Genomic DNA, 16,198 nt, shown 5'->3' on the forward strand with positions numbered 1-16,198 from the left:
GGTGAGCCTCTGAGGCAGGAAGAATTTGTTTAGGAACTTAGTGACCAAATCCTCCCATGTGGCTATGCTCTCCTTGCGTTGATTCTCTAGCCACTATTTGGCCCGATCCCTTACAGCGAAAGGGAATAGAAGTAGACGGTACACTTCAGATGAGACACCATTTGTTTTGACCGTATCACAGATTTGTAGAAAGTTAGAAATAAACAAATTCGGATCCTCCTGTGGGCTTCCACTGAATTGGAAGTTCTATTGAACCAATGTGACCAGCTGTGGCTTCAATTCAAAATTGTTGGCTCAGACAGTAGGTGTAATGATACTGCTTCCACAACTATCTGGATTAGGATTAATGTAATATCCGAGAGTCCTTCTAGGTGGGTTGACATTATTATTCACGTTCTCTGCCATTTGTGGCTCAGGGGATTCTTCCTCAACCACTTCTTCAGTCTCTTCTTCAACTCTTTGATTTCTAGCTTGTTGTCTCTACCGCTGAAGAGTTCTTTCAATCTCAGGATTGTACTGAAGCGGTTCTATATCCCTGTTTTCTACATAGACAAAAATAACAAGGAAATCAAATTGGAACCCTCTTCACTGTGTGAAGAGAATTCCCAGGGGGAAAATAAATGAAGCAATAAACAAATGAAAAAATAAAAGGTCTAATCTAAGTGATCAATTGATCGGTAGTTAACCACAATTAATCCCCGCAACGGCGCCAAAAACTTGATGTGGATTTTACAATCCACAAAACACCAGCAAGTGCATCTAGTCGAATCAAGTAATAACCTCAGGTGAGTGAGGGTCGATCACACGAGGATTAACGGATTAAGCAAGAGAAATCAATCGATTAATCTAGTCAGACTAGCAAATTAGGGTTTTGAATGGATTTAAGCTTAAATAGAAAGTAAACGAAATAAAAACAAAGTAGACAGTGAGTTGAGAGAATTATATAATTGAGAAAGTTAAGGTTTCAGAGATGTTAGTCATCTGAATCAACACTTTTCACTTTCTATGCTAATCATGCAACGATTTTTTTATGGAAAATTATTAGTAATTAAACCTCAATCCCTTCGTGATTCAATTTTCCTTTAACCTAATTAAATGCTAATTCCTTAGTCACTTAATCAGGAAAAGAGTTTATGAATGTTTCTAATTTAAAACCACACAATTCATAAGAGTTTAACCTAGTTGATTCTATGTCACTTATCAAACCAGTTTTGAAACTTACAAATTATGAGAATCGGTTTTCAAGCATAATTCAATTAATCAATTTTCCAAGAGATTAAGAAAATTCAAGTCAGAAAAGAATTGTTTCCCAACATATTCAAACCCTTTGATATGAAGAACGAAACCGTTTCTTAAAGAGGAATCAATTTCATAAATTAGAAATAGAAAAGTTATTGCATTAATCCATAATACTAAAAGAGCTCCTAACCTTAACCGATGAGAATTAGAAACTCATGCTTGTTCTTAAAATCCTTAAGAAAATTAAAACTCAAAAGTACCGAAGAAACTCCCAAAGAGAGTCTCCTTCTCCTTAAGTACTAACCCTAATTCCAAATTCAAATTTTTATTAAAATAAAATCAAAGCTAAAATAGAATCAAATCTATTTCCTAATTATTCTCCACCGAAAAGATATCTTTCTTAATTGCTTGTGATCTTTTATAACGGTCAGCATTAATGAGCTTGTGAGTGATCCCTCAAAGATTTGAAATTTTGAAGAACAGAAAGTCTTGAATTGAGGTTCTGGAAGAGGCAGTAAGGCCTGCATAGTACTTGGCTTGTTCCAAATTGTACGTGGTATACAAACTTAGCCCTGGAGTGTCTTCTGTGGGCTCACGTACAACGTGAAGTGTCACGCGTACGCGTGCCTCACGCTTAGGGCTGGAAGTGAGTCAAGCCAACTCATGAGCCAGCTCGAGCTCGATAAGCTAAGCTCGTGAGCTGGTGAACCAAGCTTGAGCCTGAAATTGAGCTCATAAATTAAATGAGTCGAGCTTGAGCTTGGATAAGCTCAGCTCATTAACTCGTGAGCTGACTCGATTATATATATATTATAACAATCTTAATTATTTAATATTATATTTATTTTTTACATATAATTTTAATATAGGACATAAATAAAAAATTTATAATTTATTGATAGATAAACAATATATAAAATTGATCTTTTCAAATATTTTAAAAATATATAAGTTATAATTTATTGATATAAAATTATAGATTTTGTATCTATGTTTCTCTTATTTGGGCCAGCTCGTGAGCTCGAGCCAACTCGTGAGCTTTTGGTGAGCCGAGCTTGAGCTTAAGAAATAAGCTCGATTGTTAATGAGCTGAGCCGTGAGCTAAGCTCAATTTTCGTGAGCCAATCTTGAGCTTGGCCTAGCTCGACTCAGCTCGGCTCACTTCCAGCCCTACGTCACGCTTACGCATGATATCCAAAAGTACCTTGTTGCGCGTACGCATAATGTAAGCGTACGCGTGACAGCTGCGTTGTACGTGGGATCTTTCAGCACACTACGTGAAAAGTGATGGTCACGCGTACGCGCGCTGCATGCGTATGCGTGACATGGAAATTATCCCCAGCGTAGTACTTGAAAGCTTCAGCGTACTACGTGAATTGATGGTCACGCGTATGCGTGCCTCACGCGTACGCGTGACATGTAACATGTGGGGGACGTAGTACGTGAGATCTCCAGTTTCGCACCCTCACTTCTCCTTCTTCCAGACAGCTTTTTGCACCTTCCAAGAAGCTTTCTGTATTTTTCAGGGAATTTCTGTTTGTTGATCTCTAGCATCTTTTTTGTTCTGTTTCTTTCTGTTTTCCTTCTAAAATTTCCTGTGATCAATGAAATTCAACTAATCAAAGTAATATCCATTCTAACATTAAATTCATTGATTATCCACATAAATTCTTTATAAATCAATTAAAATTAAGAAGGAAAAACACTAAAGATGCGCACGCATCATTAGGTTCTCAGCCCTACAGACTTCTCTTTTCAGAAAACGGACGAAGAAGCTTATGAAGAGTTTATTGCGTTTTTGCTTATACGATATTGTTGTATTGGCTTAGTGATTATTTTCCCTCGCCGTTATTATTATGTTTTGTAAAAAGGGATAGGAGTCGTGATTGTAATGACATGTTATGGTTTATGAGTTATTTGTATAAGAACCTTGATGATGATGATGATGATGATGATGATGATGATGATGATGATGATGATGATGATGATGATTGTTGTTGTTGTTGTTGTTGTTGTTGTTGTTGTTGTTGTTGTTGTTGTTGTGTACATACATTTTTAAGAAAAAGTATTTCCGGTTTAAAAAAAATCGATATGTTTTTAGTTTAAAGGCTCCTATTTTATTAATAAATATATGTATGTTATCGTAATGTCCTCACTATCAGAGTGGTGCAACTGAAAGCGTGACATTCTGGCAGTAAGGGTGTTACAAAAATCATTGTCTAACCTAGGTGGTCGGCAAGATGAAGCGATGAGGTTCAAATTAGTGTAAGAAGTTATATAAGCAAATCGTGGTCCACCTTATTAAAACTTAAAAAGAGGTGAGCCCAAAATGAATCGCAAAAAGTAACTTTTTAAAATCGACTATTTAAAGTTGGAGCACAATTAATTAAGGAAAAATAGAATCTCGATCTTACAAAGGGAAGGACAAATAGCTAAGTCCGACCTACACTGACCAACATCCTTTGAGACTTGGGAAAATGCTCTCAAAAAACAACTCGACCACTAATATCAAAGAAAAATCATTGAGTGATTTATCAAAAATTCAATTAAGTTACAAAACTACAGAAACAGCTACGCCAACTAAGGCAATCCAAGAAAGGATGATTTGGAAAACATTCATTCATACAAAAAACTTTCACATATCAAAATAATGGCGAAAAGTTTTTAAAGTAGCAAAAGAAAAATTGTTCAAACTACAGCTATTACAAAGTCAATTGTTCATAAAGACCCATAGGTCGGGTCATCCAATATTTTTGAAATTGAAATTGAGGAGGAGGGATTTGTTCATTGGAAGTCATGTTGGAGATGTCTTTGGGTTGCACTGAAGAGGTCGGAAGAGTTTCAGGCTAAGAAAGGGGCTCGTCATCCAACTGAGTTGGAAAGCTCTCAGAGGCTTCCTCAACTCGGACTCCCGAAGTCTTTGGATCAGGCATGGAAGTGTCTTCCTCGTCTTTGGGAGGAAGGACGATCTTCCCATCAACCATGACAATGTCGGAATTAATAAGGGAGAGGTCTACTCCGGGAGCTACAACTCGAAACTGGGCTTTCAAGTTCTCGACTAACTCGTCCATGCCCTCAGCTATAGTCTCCTCCAGATTTGCATATTTTTTTTTCTTAACTTGGCGACCTCATCCATCAAATCCAATTTCTCCCAAAAAATCCTAGTATAACTTTCTTCAGCCTTCTTTTTTAAACCTTCCTCCATGGCACAGGCGGCCTCGAACTGTTTTACCCTTTCCCGAGTTTTTGAGAGGTCGGAAACAAGCGACTCTCTTTCACCCTTCCACTCCTTTTTGGACTCCCTCAAAGACGCCACTTTAGCTTGCAGGTCAACCAAAATGTGCCGACTGGCGCCAAGAGGGGTCTTCTCTAATTCCCTCAGCAAGGCAAAACACACCTCGACCGTCCAAATTCCACTTCGGGCAAGTACTTGAAGGTGGTTCTTAGTAGAAACATCATCCATACTAATAAAACTATGTGGAAGGATGTGTTTCTCAAAAAAACTCTATACCATCAAAGCCCGATTCATAAACACTTCCAGACTCATAAGTTTTTACATTTTTTAGGCTTTGGCTCAGGAAATGGAGGCAACAGGGGAATTGTCTGGTTAGCGGAGCCAACAGAAGGAGTAGGAGGAGGAGGATCGAAAATAACCTTAACAGAGCTGGAGGCACCCGAGTCTGACTGAGAGGGAGAAAGGTCACCAGATTGGCCGACCTCTTTCAGTTGAATAACTCAGGCAGCAGCATTCTTCTTGGCTGTGCGAAGAGTTTTTAGGGCAGCTGACTTACCAATCATCTTTTTTGCACAACATCAAAGTCGGACTACATTAGCCAATAAAACAATCAATAAAATTATATCTACAATATGAAAAAGAATGCTACCTAGCTTGGATTGGATTTGGCTTTGATTTCCTAAATATTTTTTGGTGTCTAAATTAGGAGCTCAGCCCCAACACTCCTAGAATAAGGCGACTACACCCTCTTCAATCTCGTCCATGTTATCCGAGCTATATTTAATAACTACAGGGTTCTCCTCCCAATACAAGCTAAAAAGAGGCTTATCTCTCTCATCCAGAAAGAAAGGTCGGACACCCTCAACAGATCAAATTTTAAAAAAGTAATTTTTGAAGTCGTGGAAAGAATCATCAAAAATGGCAAAGACCTTCCTCCCTTGAACAGATCGGAAGGAGACCTAGCCCTGCTTCTTAGAGCTAAAAGGTTTGGTAAGTACAAAAAGGTAAAAGAAAACTTTAAGAGAAGGAGGGACATCAAGTTCATGGCAGAAAAGTTGATAAATTTTCAGAAAACCCCAAAAGTTGGGGTAAAGCTGGAAAAGGGCAAATTTACATAGCCTAAGAACCTCGGATTCAAAGTTGGTAAAAGGAAGACTAACTCCCAACCTTGTGAAAAAGCACTCATACATGTATCTAAAATGGCGCTCCGACTTGTCAACTCGGGAGAAACAAATCCTCTCTTCAGGATCGGCAACTACGATTTCATACTTCCTCTCATCTTCCTGACTCATACACAACCTATGATGCCTACGAAAGGTCTCAGCATATTCGTTATCAATAACAAGAATGGCAGAAAGAACGGATATATCTACCCAGGTCAGGTCGGGCGAGATTTTAGATGACATGTTGAGGATTACTGAACGAGACATAAAAGCTATACCTACAATATAACAAAAGAAAAATCATCACTACAAGTCGGCAAGTCAGGCAAAACAACATAAACTTTTAGACAAAGTCACAAGAGGTCGGATCATCTTCAACAACACAAAAGAACGTTATAGTTCTTACAACCTCTCATATGCAAAACAAACACACCACATTACCAAAAATGAAAATGGTGCCACCTTCAATAGATAAAATGGCACAATTTGGGGACAACACAACACTCAAATTCACAGCAACAATAACAATTAAAATCCAAGAAAGAAGCAAAATTTTTAAATTTGATTTTCAAACATGACCCAAAATCATCAAACGAACAAAGAATCATCTCCAAAGTAACAAAAATAAATTCAAAGCAGAAGCATATCACCTAAAACATAGAAAGAAATTCAAAGGTTAAAACGCCAACTTTGATAGAATGTGAAGTAGAGAAAGGGCACTTGAATAGCAAGATACGGGCGATCCAAGAACCACCAACAACCGTGAAAAATTTTCCAAACAGAAATTCAAAGAAGAGAAACCTTGAAATGTAAAAGAAGTTATGAAGAATTTTTGAGAGAGAACGAAGAAGGCAACAATACAGAAGAAGAAGCGAAAAAAGAAAAAAGAGAAAGAGTTTGGGTATTTATGACTTGCACAGTTACTAAGGTAACCATAAAATAACGTGTGTAGGATTATAAAAAGACGTAACGCCTCAAATTTTAAAACACGTCGAGTACCCGACCTGATCCCAAGAAAAACAGTGTTCCTGACCCGATGTGCTAACTCACAAGAAACCAGCCTGATCTACAAATGCTCGAGTCCAACCTCATAAAGCTCGAACTCAAATAGGGGCACTATTCATACCCTGACCCAAAAACATAGTCAGGCCCAAAATGAATAAAGGTCCAATTAAGATATCCTACTTCCACCACATCTACCCGACCTCATAGAGCTCGGGCGCGACGACAGCAGTTCAGCCCTACTTATCTAAACAATTAACTAACTCCTAAGATTTCTCTTATTTATCTATAAGAAAAATCTCAAAAAATTTTCTAGAAAAAGGGAATGGTTATCTACCATTAAAGATAGAATTACACTAAAAGGTGATTATCTATTCTACTATAAATACACTGACATCCTCAAGTTTATTCAGGACCACATCAACTAAAAACCTACTTAAACCTTTGCTAACTTAAACATCGAAGTCCCTTACAGGTACCACCTCACAAGGAACTCACATCTCGGCATCAACAAAAGTCGCCCATAAAGAGTCTAGACCTTACATTCAAACCCAAAAATAACCCAGTTTCAGGTAACCCTCGAAACAATATTTTTAATTATTGATTTTATATGAAGATAAATTTTAAATAAAATAAAAAATTGAATTAATTATCAGTGTGCGTACAATATTGTTTGAATCGATCCAAAAAAAATCAATATAATATATTATAATTTAGATTGATTTCGTTCGATTTTATTTTATAATCTAATCCAGACAGTTGCAATTTATATTGTATCTATTTGATTTATTTTTAAAACTACTCTAATTTAAACTATTGTGATTTCAATAAAAATATAAAATTTAGATAAAACATAAACCGATGGAATCTAATATAAAATTTTTATCGAATAAAATTTATTCAAAAACTAATACTTTTAATAGAAACATCATTTTAAAAATTTATTTTAACTTTAGAGACATTCTTAAAAACAAAAAATAAATAACAAAACTTCCAAAAAAATCAAATCAAAACTTTTTTATAATTATATATAAAAAGATTTTTTTTTAATCGAAAAAAAACATTTTCTCCAAAAAACAAGCAAAAGGATCACCCCATAGGACTCTTAAGTTATTGCCTCATCCACTTTTCATACAGTAGAAACCAATCCTAGTGTTAACTCATACCCAAAATCTATTCATCCAAATAATACAACCCAAAATGGCTCTAAACATCATTTTACTTTTGGACTTTATTATGTACAACTACTATCGATTGAGAGCTTCAAATAACATATTCAGCTAGCAATTAGGATATATAAATTTTGAAAATCAGGATGCAATGGAACCACTTAATCCATAACAAAACATTTGGTCAATTTAATGTTTCTCCAGAGCAAAATGATTGAAGCACAAGAATAAAAACATAATACAAAATTAGTAACATAATACAATATTCGTCTAAAATCTACCTCCCCTTCCCCTGAAACCACCTCTTCCCCTAGGAGGTCCACCTCTACCACCGCCCCTTGGGCCACCCCTTCCACGAAAGCCACCACCTCCGCGAAAGCCACCACCTCTGCCTCCACCACGACCTCCTCCACCTCCACCTCTACCACCCTGTGATTGCCCCCTGCAACAATAATCAGCCAATCATGTCAATACCCCTTAAAAGTCAACATCATAGAAAACGGTGGCATATATGATTTAGTGTCCTGATATTAACAAAACAATCAACAATGGATAGTTTTTATTTGGTGACCTAGTATGAGAAAGCCGAACACAACGATCCAATTGCAGGACGGATAAAAAGAGAGAAAGTGAAAGTGGCTAACACTAAATTGAAAAATGTTAGGGCTAAAAGCAAAGGCCAAGAAATAAAGTTCGGCATTCATCAATAACAACTGCAGACTTCCTTGAAAGCTCCCTTGTATTTGGCTATAAGGAACCGCTCTGGGAGCTCAGTTGTCAAAAGCAACACTACACTTCATATACGCCAACCAAAGGTACAATGATGATCTCACCCGAAAACAATGTACAATGATGGTTTGATAATTCTTTAACAAAACATTTTGATAGAAAATGTTAAGAAAATGTTTTAAAGCATGTAACAACTCTTGGGAAACCTTTACACAACAAATATATCAAGGTATAAGCACAATAAAAAGTTCCTATAATAATAGCTTTTCCAACTTACAATGAAAATGCATACTCGGAAGAGTATGGATGCACATAAGAAGAAATTCACAACACTGTTCACAAAGTTATAGCAGAAAAATGTTGAAGCAATCCACAACAATATTTAAAGGTTAAAATTTTGAGCAATGAGCAGCAGCAAGAACATACTTTGGCTGTGGGAGAAATCTTGCAAGAGGCAAAAGTTTCCTCGGGTCAATGTAAAACTTGTCACCAGCTGCATACGAAGTAGCAACAATCCCTTCCATCATTTTGATTGAAAAGTACTGCAAATTCACAAGCAAAGCAAGAAAAAGCACATCAAAACCAATCACAGAACAGACACAAAAAAACCCATCAACATACGACAGCTTAAGAAAATGAGAGAGAAACTCACAGATTCATTAATGGGGCCAAATATTTCATCAACTTTCCCAATCTGAGTCATGTTTTGCAAGTATATAGGAGCATTAAAAAAGGGAATCTTCTCGTTCGTTAGTTTTGTCACTGCATCACCCTCACAAGCATGCATAAATGTTGAAACCTCTGCACTCAAACATATCAAAAGAAACTCGTTCAAAAGCCACATAGTCGACCTTAACAGATTCTAGAAACATGATAAAGAAAAAAAGAAATGATATCAGTTATCAATTATAGATAAAGTTGTGTTCTATCCTAACAGATTCTTGAAACCCACACAACACGAGAAGTTTTTCCATCTTCAAACGCCATTTCTGAATAAACTCAACAGAGATCCTAGAATTTATTTAAAGGATAAATTAAATTAAATTAAATTAAATTAAAATGTTTCATGAAGTCACGAACAGACCTACGACTTCAGTGGGAGGACCTTCATCACGAAACCCGCCACCACCGCGGCCGCCAAAACCTCTGCCGCCTCCGCCTCTGCCTCGTCCTCCTCCGTCACGGCCACCTCGAAAACCGCCTCCTCTTCCGCCACCTCTCGGGGGTCTCATTGTCTTGGAATGTAGGAGAATGTGGTTGTAGCTCCCAAGCTCCAACAATGACTGATAAATGCAGCGTTTAGGGTTTTAGAGTTTTCGGGACCCATAATTAGGGTTTTGAAGAGTGCCGTGTTTGGGACGAACGATTACCAACGAGTTTGGGCCAGTGTTTGGATTATGACTATTGCAACAGTGGACCCAATTAAAAGTAGAGGTTCGGTCAATTCTTCTCAATTTATAAATTTCGGTACAAGGTCACAACCCTGGGTCTTGGGCCAACAATAACCTGTATGATATTTCAAACCAGTGGGCCACATTTCTCTAGTTGGATAACAAATTTCACCGGTTTACTTTTTTAGATTGTGTGTGTTTGTTATGTTATAATCTATTAACCACCCACACTTCTTTGATTTGTCGTGTTTGTGTGTGAGTGTGTCAGACACATTTTGAACACAATATTCATCGATATTCGTCTCACATACGTATTTTTTGTATCTAACCGTATCTTAATAAAAAATAAAAAAATTTTTGAACATACTTAGACACACCTAAATACCATCATGTATTAGCATATCTAGTCTTATTCTTAACAAATATTCTTGAAATAAGTTTAGAAATAGTATATATTATTAATTATTAAAACAAAAAATATTTTAAATACTTTATATAATTAAAAAAAGACATTAAAAATAATTAAAAAATTAATTTATGTTTAATATCAATAAAATATCAAAATATAATTACAATTTATCTAAAAAATATTTTATATCTTATATATATGGCGCATTTCTGTGTCTTATAAGAATTTTAAATTCTCAGTATCTCATTGTAGATTATAATATTTAAAATTAAGGACTTTAAATTCCCAGTATCTCATTGTAGATTATAATACTTAAAATTAAGGACTGTGTAATCTATTTGATTAAAAAACCATTTTTATTTGTTTAAATAATTAGTTTACTCATTTGTTTCAAAAAATATCAAAAATTAAAATTTTATTTTATGTATACAGTAATTTATTAATTAACAATAATTTTTTTGTGATAAGTTAGTCTCCAAACGGTAGAGTTAGATATATAATTTGGGGCAAAAAACGGAAATAAGACAAGGCAGGAGAGAAATTACATGAATCAGCCAAACTGAAAATCACTTCACGAATCAGCCAAAGCACATTACTATGTAATTCGAACTAGCTGGATTCGAACTACGTTAACACATAAATCGAACCAACTAAACTCAAATTATGAAGGAACACGTGATGAACATAATTCGAACCTAGATGGTTTGAACTACCAATGAGCATAATTCGAACTAAGCTTGTTCGAATTACACCCTTGAACGCTTCCTCAAGTAATTCGAACCTAGTTGGTTCGAATTACTCAAAATTTGACTCAAATAGTAATTCGAGTAAGGTTGGTTCAAATTACATGAGTTTTGGCTATATAAGGAGTTCGAATCAGCCTCATTCGAATCACTTTTCCATTCTCATACCCCACCAAATCCCAGAGAAAACGACCCAGATTCGATCCGACAAAGACTCAAACAGAATACTCAGCCGATGGGGGACGATCCGGAAAGGCTATATCGATTGGACGGAGTTGCTCATATAGTCGGGGTCATCAACGACGAGGTTAGTAGATAGAAAACTTTGTGCTAGGGGTTTATCTGAGTTAGTGGTTTTGGATGCGGTTTTAGTGGCGGTTTATGTTAGCGGTTTATCCTAGTGGTATTAGAAGTGGTTTATATTAGAGGTTTTGCATGCGGTTTAGTTGGCGATTTATGTTAGTGGTTTTTATTAGTGGTTTTGTATGCGGTTTTGTTGATGGTTTATGTTGACGGTTTATTTTGGTGGTATTAGTAGTGGTTTATTATGTGATTTGTGTGCGATTTAGGATAGTGGTTTTGCATGTGGTTTTCGTAAGTGGATTTGTATACGGTTTATGTTAGCGGTTTAACTATGTGGTTTTGTTGTCGGTTTATGTTTGGAGTTTTAAGTAGTGGTTTTTGTTAGTACTTTTGTATGCGGTTTTGTTGATGATTTATTTTGGCGGTTTATTTTGGTGGTATTGGAAGTGGTTTACTCTGTGGTTTTGTAAGCGGTTTATGATAGTGGTTTTACATGTGTTTCTGATAAGTGGATTTGTATGTGGTTTATGTTAGCGGTTTAAGCATGTGGTTTTGTCACTGGTTTGTTATATTGTTTTTGCATGTAGATTCTGTTAATGGTTTCCATAAGTGGTTTCCGGTGTTAGTTATTTTTGTCACTGGTTTTGTAAGTGGTTCTAATAATGCCGTCCATGTAATGCGCAGCCACAGCGATGCATCAGGAGCATGCGGCGGCAGCAGGGCATGCGACTCGATGAGCGGTATGTTCCATACTTGCAGATGGCCAGATTATACCATCTTGCGAGGCTGAACAATAGATGGTTCTGGTTAGATGAGCCCCTTGTCAGTGCCTTCGTCGAGCGGTGGCGTCCTGAAACGCACACCTTCCATATGCCGTTCGAAGAGTGCACGATCACACTTCAGGACGTGGCGTACCAGCTGGGGTTGCCAGTGGACGGGCGTTATGTCAGCGGTTGCCTTACAGATTTCCAGATATACATCCAGGGTGGCCATCCAGCTTGGGTGTGGTTCCAGGAGTTGCTTGGAGTGATTCCTCCTCCGAAGCAGGTTCAGAAGTTCGCAGTAAACTGCACCTGGTTCGAGGAGACCTTTGGAGAGTGCCCCGAGGGAGCCGATGAGAAGATTGTGCGGCGCTTTGCTCGTGCCTATATTATGATGTTGTTGGGCACTCAGCTGTTTGCCGACAAGTCCGGCAACCGCATTCACATCAACACTGGCACTGCACTCATCCCAGTCACCATAGATGAGGGCAACAGCCTTCTGCTTCGCCAACCAGACCCTCCTGTACGTCGGCCTAAACCCAAAGTGTGCGGTCGTGGCATTTAGGAGCACCTTGATGCTGACGAATGCATCAGCCCTAACCATTGGCATAATGAATGCCGATATCACATGATAATCCAAATTCCTGTGGTCACTGGAGATGCAGGTAGCGAGACACGTATACGGACCATTGTACCGTTTGACCTCCCAAAGGCCCTTGCGCTGTCGGAGACTCAGCCGAATCAACCATGTGCACTCATTCCCGAACTCATAACACTTGCCCACATACCGCCGATAGTCAGAGTCCACTACCTTGTACTGTACCCCTCGGCGGATGTTGTTAGTCTTCACACTTAACAGGGGTTCATTTTTATCCTGAAATTGCTGACCAACCTGGAACTCTGTCAGACCTGCAAATCCTTCCGCATCTCTAGCGCCAAATCCAGCAGACTGCCCAGGAACTCCCTCCTGCCTCATGGCATCCAAGTCCAAAGAGGAAAAATGTGGAGGGTACTGCTGTGTGCCAGAGCTAGAACCACCTCCCGCCCGAGCAGGCTCGCTCGCTCCAATATCATCGCCACTGTCATCATCAATCATATCCAGCTCTGCATCATCGTCCTCTGGATCATCCAACACTCCATCTCCAACCCCAGGCGGTGCAGCACACTGTAAAGAGGTCGGCAGAAATTCTCCTGTTCCGACCTCGTCGCCCACACTGCCGTTGAGATCAACAGCGAACGAAGGGGAGGCGACAGGCTGGACGGGTGGCTGGTACGCAGGGACGGAGGAAGAAGCAACGGCAGGTCTGGAGCTAGAACCGGCTACCGTGGCTAAAGTGGTGGTATTCCGGTTCGAACCCCCGAGCTGGATACCACATCAACCAACTTTGCCAACAGTTCTGGTGTCCTCACTTCTGGAAACTGCCGACGACAATGAAACATGACCTGCAAGTCCTCATCACTCCCAATCGTGAAACAATCATAGTTCACGGTTTCCTGGAGCACTGTGATTGGAATGCGATAGACAAACTTCTTAACCCGTTTCACACCTTCCAAACCAAGTTTCAGTAGTACAGAGCTAACAAAGTCATCATAACTCGTCGTAGGCCTCACGATAATACAGAAAGGATCCTTATCAGTGAACTTCACACCGGAACGAGTTTTCCTCTTAATCGATCCTCTGTGGTGAACCAACACTACAAAACTCTCCTCACTAGCCATCTTACCACCTCTAATGAGAGCAACCCACGTTTACACTATATATATACAGGTCTGGTCCTCACTAATTCGAACCAGTCTAGTTCAAAATACAATTTGCCTAATTCGAACTGACCCAGTTCGAATTACATAGCATTGTGTGCATGAAGGTAATTCGAGTCTGCTTGGTTCGAATTATGTATCCTTGTAGTTCGAACTCATCTAGTTCGATTTAGTGTGAATTTCGATCCTGTACAATTCGAGTTGAGTAGATTCGAATTATGTAGAACTGTAATTCGAACTAGGTTGGTTCGAATTACCTAGAGATGTCCTTTGGTTGATACATGAACTAGATTTATCTTTGGCGGATTTGTGTAAATAATTTATCACCATGACTTATTAACGTTTTTTGCCCTATAATTTGTAAGGATAATGGATATCACCGTGTTACTTTCTGTATCCTATGTAAAATTATTTTGTTTTGTCGTCTCGTATAATTATGTTGAGCTCAATGGAAACATATTTTTATGGTTCTAGCCAATTATGGACTTATCTTGATAAGGGAAGTCATAGCAAAACCCAACTAGGGAGATAAAGGGGTCTTTAGTATAACAGAGTGACCCTCCTATACACAACGGCGGAGTTTAGTTTGAACAACATGGCCCCAAAAATTTTATAAAAGCTTTAATAATAAGATTATACAAAATATGATTAGAATTCAGTTGGATAAAGTTATATATATGATACTAAGTATAAAGGGTAATATATTCAAGCCTTAACTCTTTTATTTTTATTTTTTTTTTCAAATTAATTAGACTAATGCACTAACTAAAATGAAACTTTTGTAAAGTAATCGATACAATAAAATTCATCATCCTAATCATTATAATAATTAATTTACCTTTTTAATGCTATTTTATGTGTTATTGGTTTTATTTTGATTTTTTTTACAGAAAAATATTAAGATATTTTTTAAATATTGGTGTAGACTAATAAAAAAATTTTATAATTTACAATTTTTGAAATTTTAATCTTTTAAATTAAATTCTAAATAATTATATTTTTTCATATTATTTTAAGAAATTGAATATATCTAATTAATTTTATATTATTTTATGATTTGTTAGTTTCCTAATTAATTCTTTTAAAAAATATATATTCAATATTCATTAAATATTATAATTTTTAATATCTATCATTTTAAGTATAAAAAGTTTAGTTCTTTATTTAATTATTGAATATTTTAAATTATTTAAGATTTGAATAATATTATTTTAAAATATTTTAAAATATTTATCTATAAAATTATTTATTTATTATCATCTGAATGACAAATTCTAAACAAAATTATATTAGTAAATTTTATTTTTATATAAATATTATTGTGTATTTTCTTTATATTAAAGGTTTGGTCCCTTTAAAAATTATTTTTTTATGTTATTGAGTTTGGATTAGGGCTTGGACTAGGGCCTAGGCCTAGGGTTAGAATTTTTTTTAGGGATCTAATTGTATTTTTAAATTTTCATGAATTTAAATGTCTATGAAATAAAAAGTTAAAAATATATTTATTTTTTCTTAAAAAATTTAAGTATAATTCGATTCAGATTATATAAACCGATTGAATTCAGGTCTGATAATTATAATATGGACAACGGAATTTATTGTTGTTCTAATAAACCAATTTTGTTGTGATTTATTAAAAAATAAATTATTAATCGATTTAATAACTCGTCCAATAGCAATGTGACACAGCACACAGGTAACGTCTTTAAAAAAAGACATTTCTAATGTCTTTATCAGAGTGATCGTCCTAAAAGATTCATACTCATAAACTTATCTTTATGACAGTTTTCTTTTTAATAGCGTTTATTATCTACTTATAAATCTTCTCCTCTATAGAAAATGATAGAATTTCTCTATATAAATAAATAATGCCAAGTGATAAAACTCTTTCGTAATCAAGTTGATAGAATAAAGTTTTAAAATGGTCTTTAAAATACATTTATTTTTATATATATTGATAAAATTTTAGTATAACACTCAATTATTAGATTTTATGATATTTTTAAGATTTTGAGGGCGGGACAATACGTCATTCGCACAAGGTGTATTGTCAATATGCAAGTGTATTGTCAATATGCAAAAAGCATATTGTCCTGCTCCCACAATTTTATAAAATATCATAAAATCAATAAATGAGGGTTACACCAAAATTTCTTCCATATCCAAAAATATTATCCTTAAAATGAGTCACGTACTTTAAATAGTTTTCTGAAATTGCACAATGTGACCCAGCTTAACCAGGACTTGTTTAATGTTATTAGAGTTAGAAGTGAGCCGAATTGAGTTGAGCTTATAC

At 36.3% G+C, this 16,198-nt stretch overlaps 1 protein-coding gene across 1 annotated transcript; it reads right to left on the bottom strand.

The window, feature by feature from the left end:
* Positions 1-7,914: 7,914 nt before the first annotated feature.
* Positions 7,915-10,004, bottom strand: LOC112754877 (H/ACA ribonucleoprotein complex subunit 1-like protein 2). Its single transcript, XM_025802678.3, has 4 exons — positions 9,622-10,004; positions 9,190-9,338; positions 8,964-9,079; positions 7,915-8,250 (listed from the first exon to the last, which is right to left on the bottom strand). Exons 1-4 carry the CDS (start codon positions 9,767-9,769, stop codon positions 8,079-8,081), a joined length of 585 nt encoding a protein of 194 aa, XP_025658463.1. The 5' UTR covers positions 9,770-10,004; the 3' UTR covers positions 7,915-8,078.
* Between the last annotated feature and the right edge of the window lie 6,194 nt (positions 10,005-16,198).

This window comes from Arachis hypogaea, chromosome 16, assembly GCF_003086295.3.
Source record: "Arachis hypogaea cultivar Tifrunner chromosome 16, arahy.Tifrunner.gnm2.J5K5, whole genome shotgun sequence".
In the NCBI taxonomy this organism is placed as follows: Eukaryota; Viridiplantae; Streptophyta; class Magnoliopsida; order Fabales; family Fabaceae; genus Arachis; species Arachis hypogaea.

What these genes read in the sequence shown, in the direction of transcription:
- LOC112754877 (XM_025802678.3), bottom strand. Translation starts at nt 9,769, where the DNA reads ATGAGACCCCCGAGAGGTGGCGGAAGAGGAGGCGGTTTTCGAGGTGGC. An exon ending in TCCTCCCACTGAAGTCGTAG is followed by an intron (nt 9,339 to 9,621) that starts GTCTGTTCGTGA and finishes GTTTGAGTGCAG; the next exon opens with AGGTTTCAACATTTATGCAT. An exon ending in AGATTTCTCCCACAGCCAAA is followed by an intron (nt 8,251 to 8,963) that starts GTATGTTCTTGC and finishes TTATTGTTGCAG; the next exon opens with GGGGCAATCACAGGGTGGTA.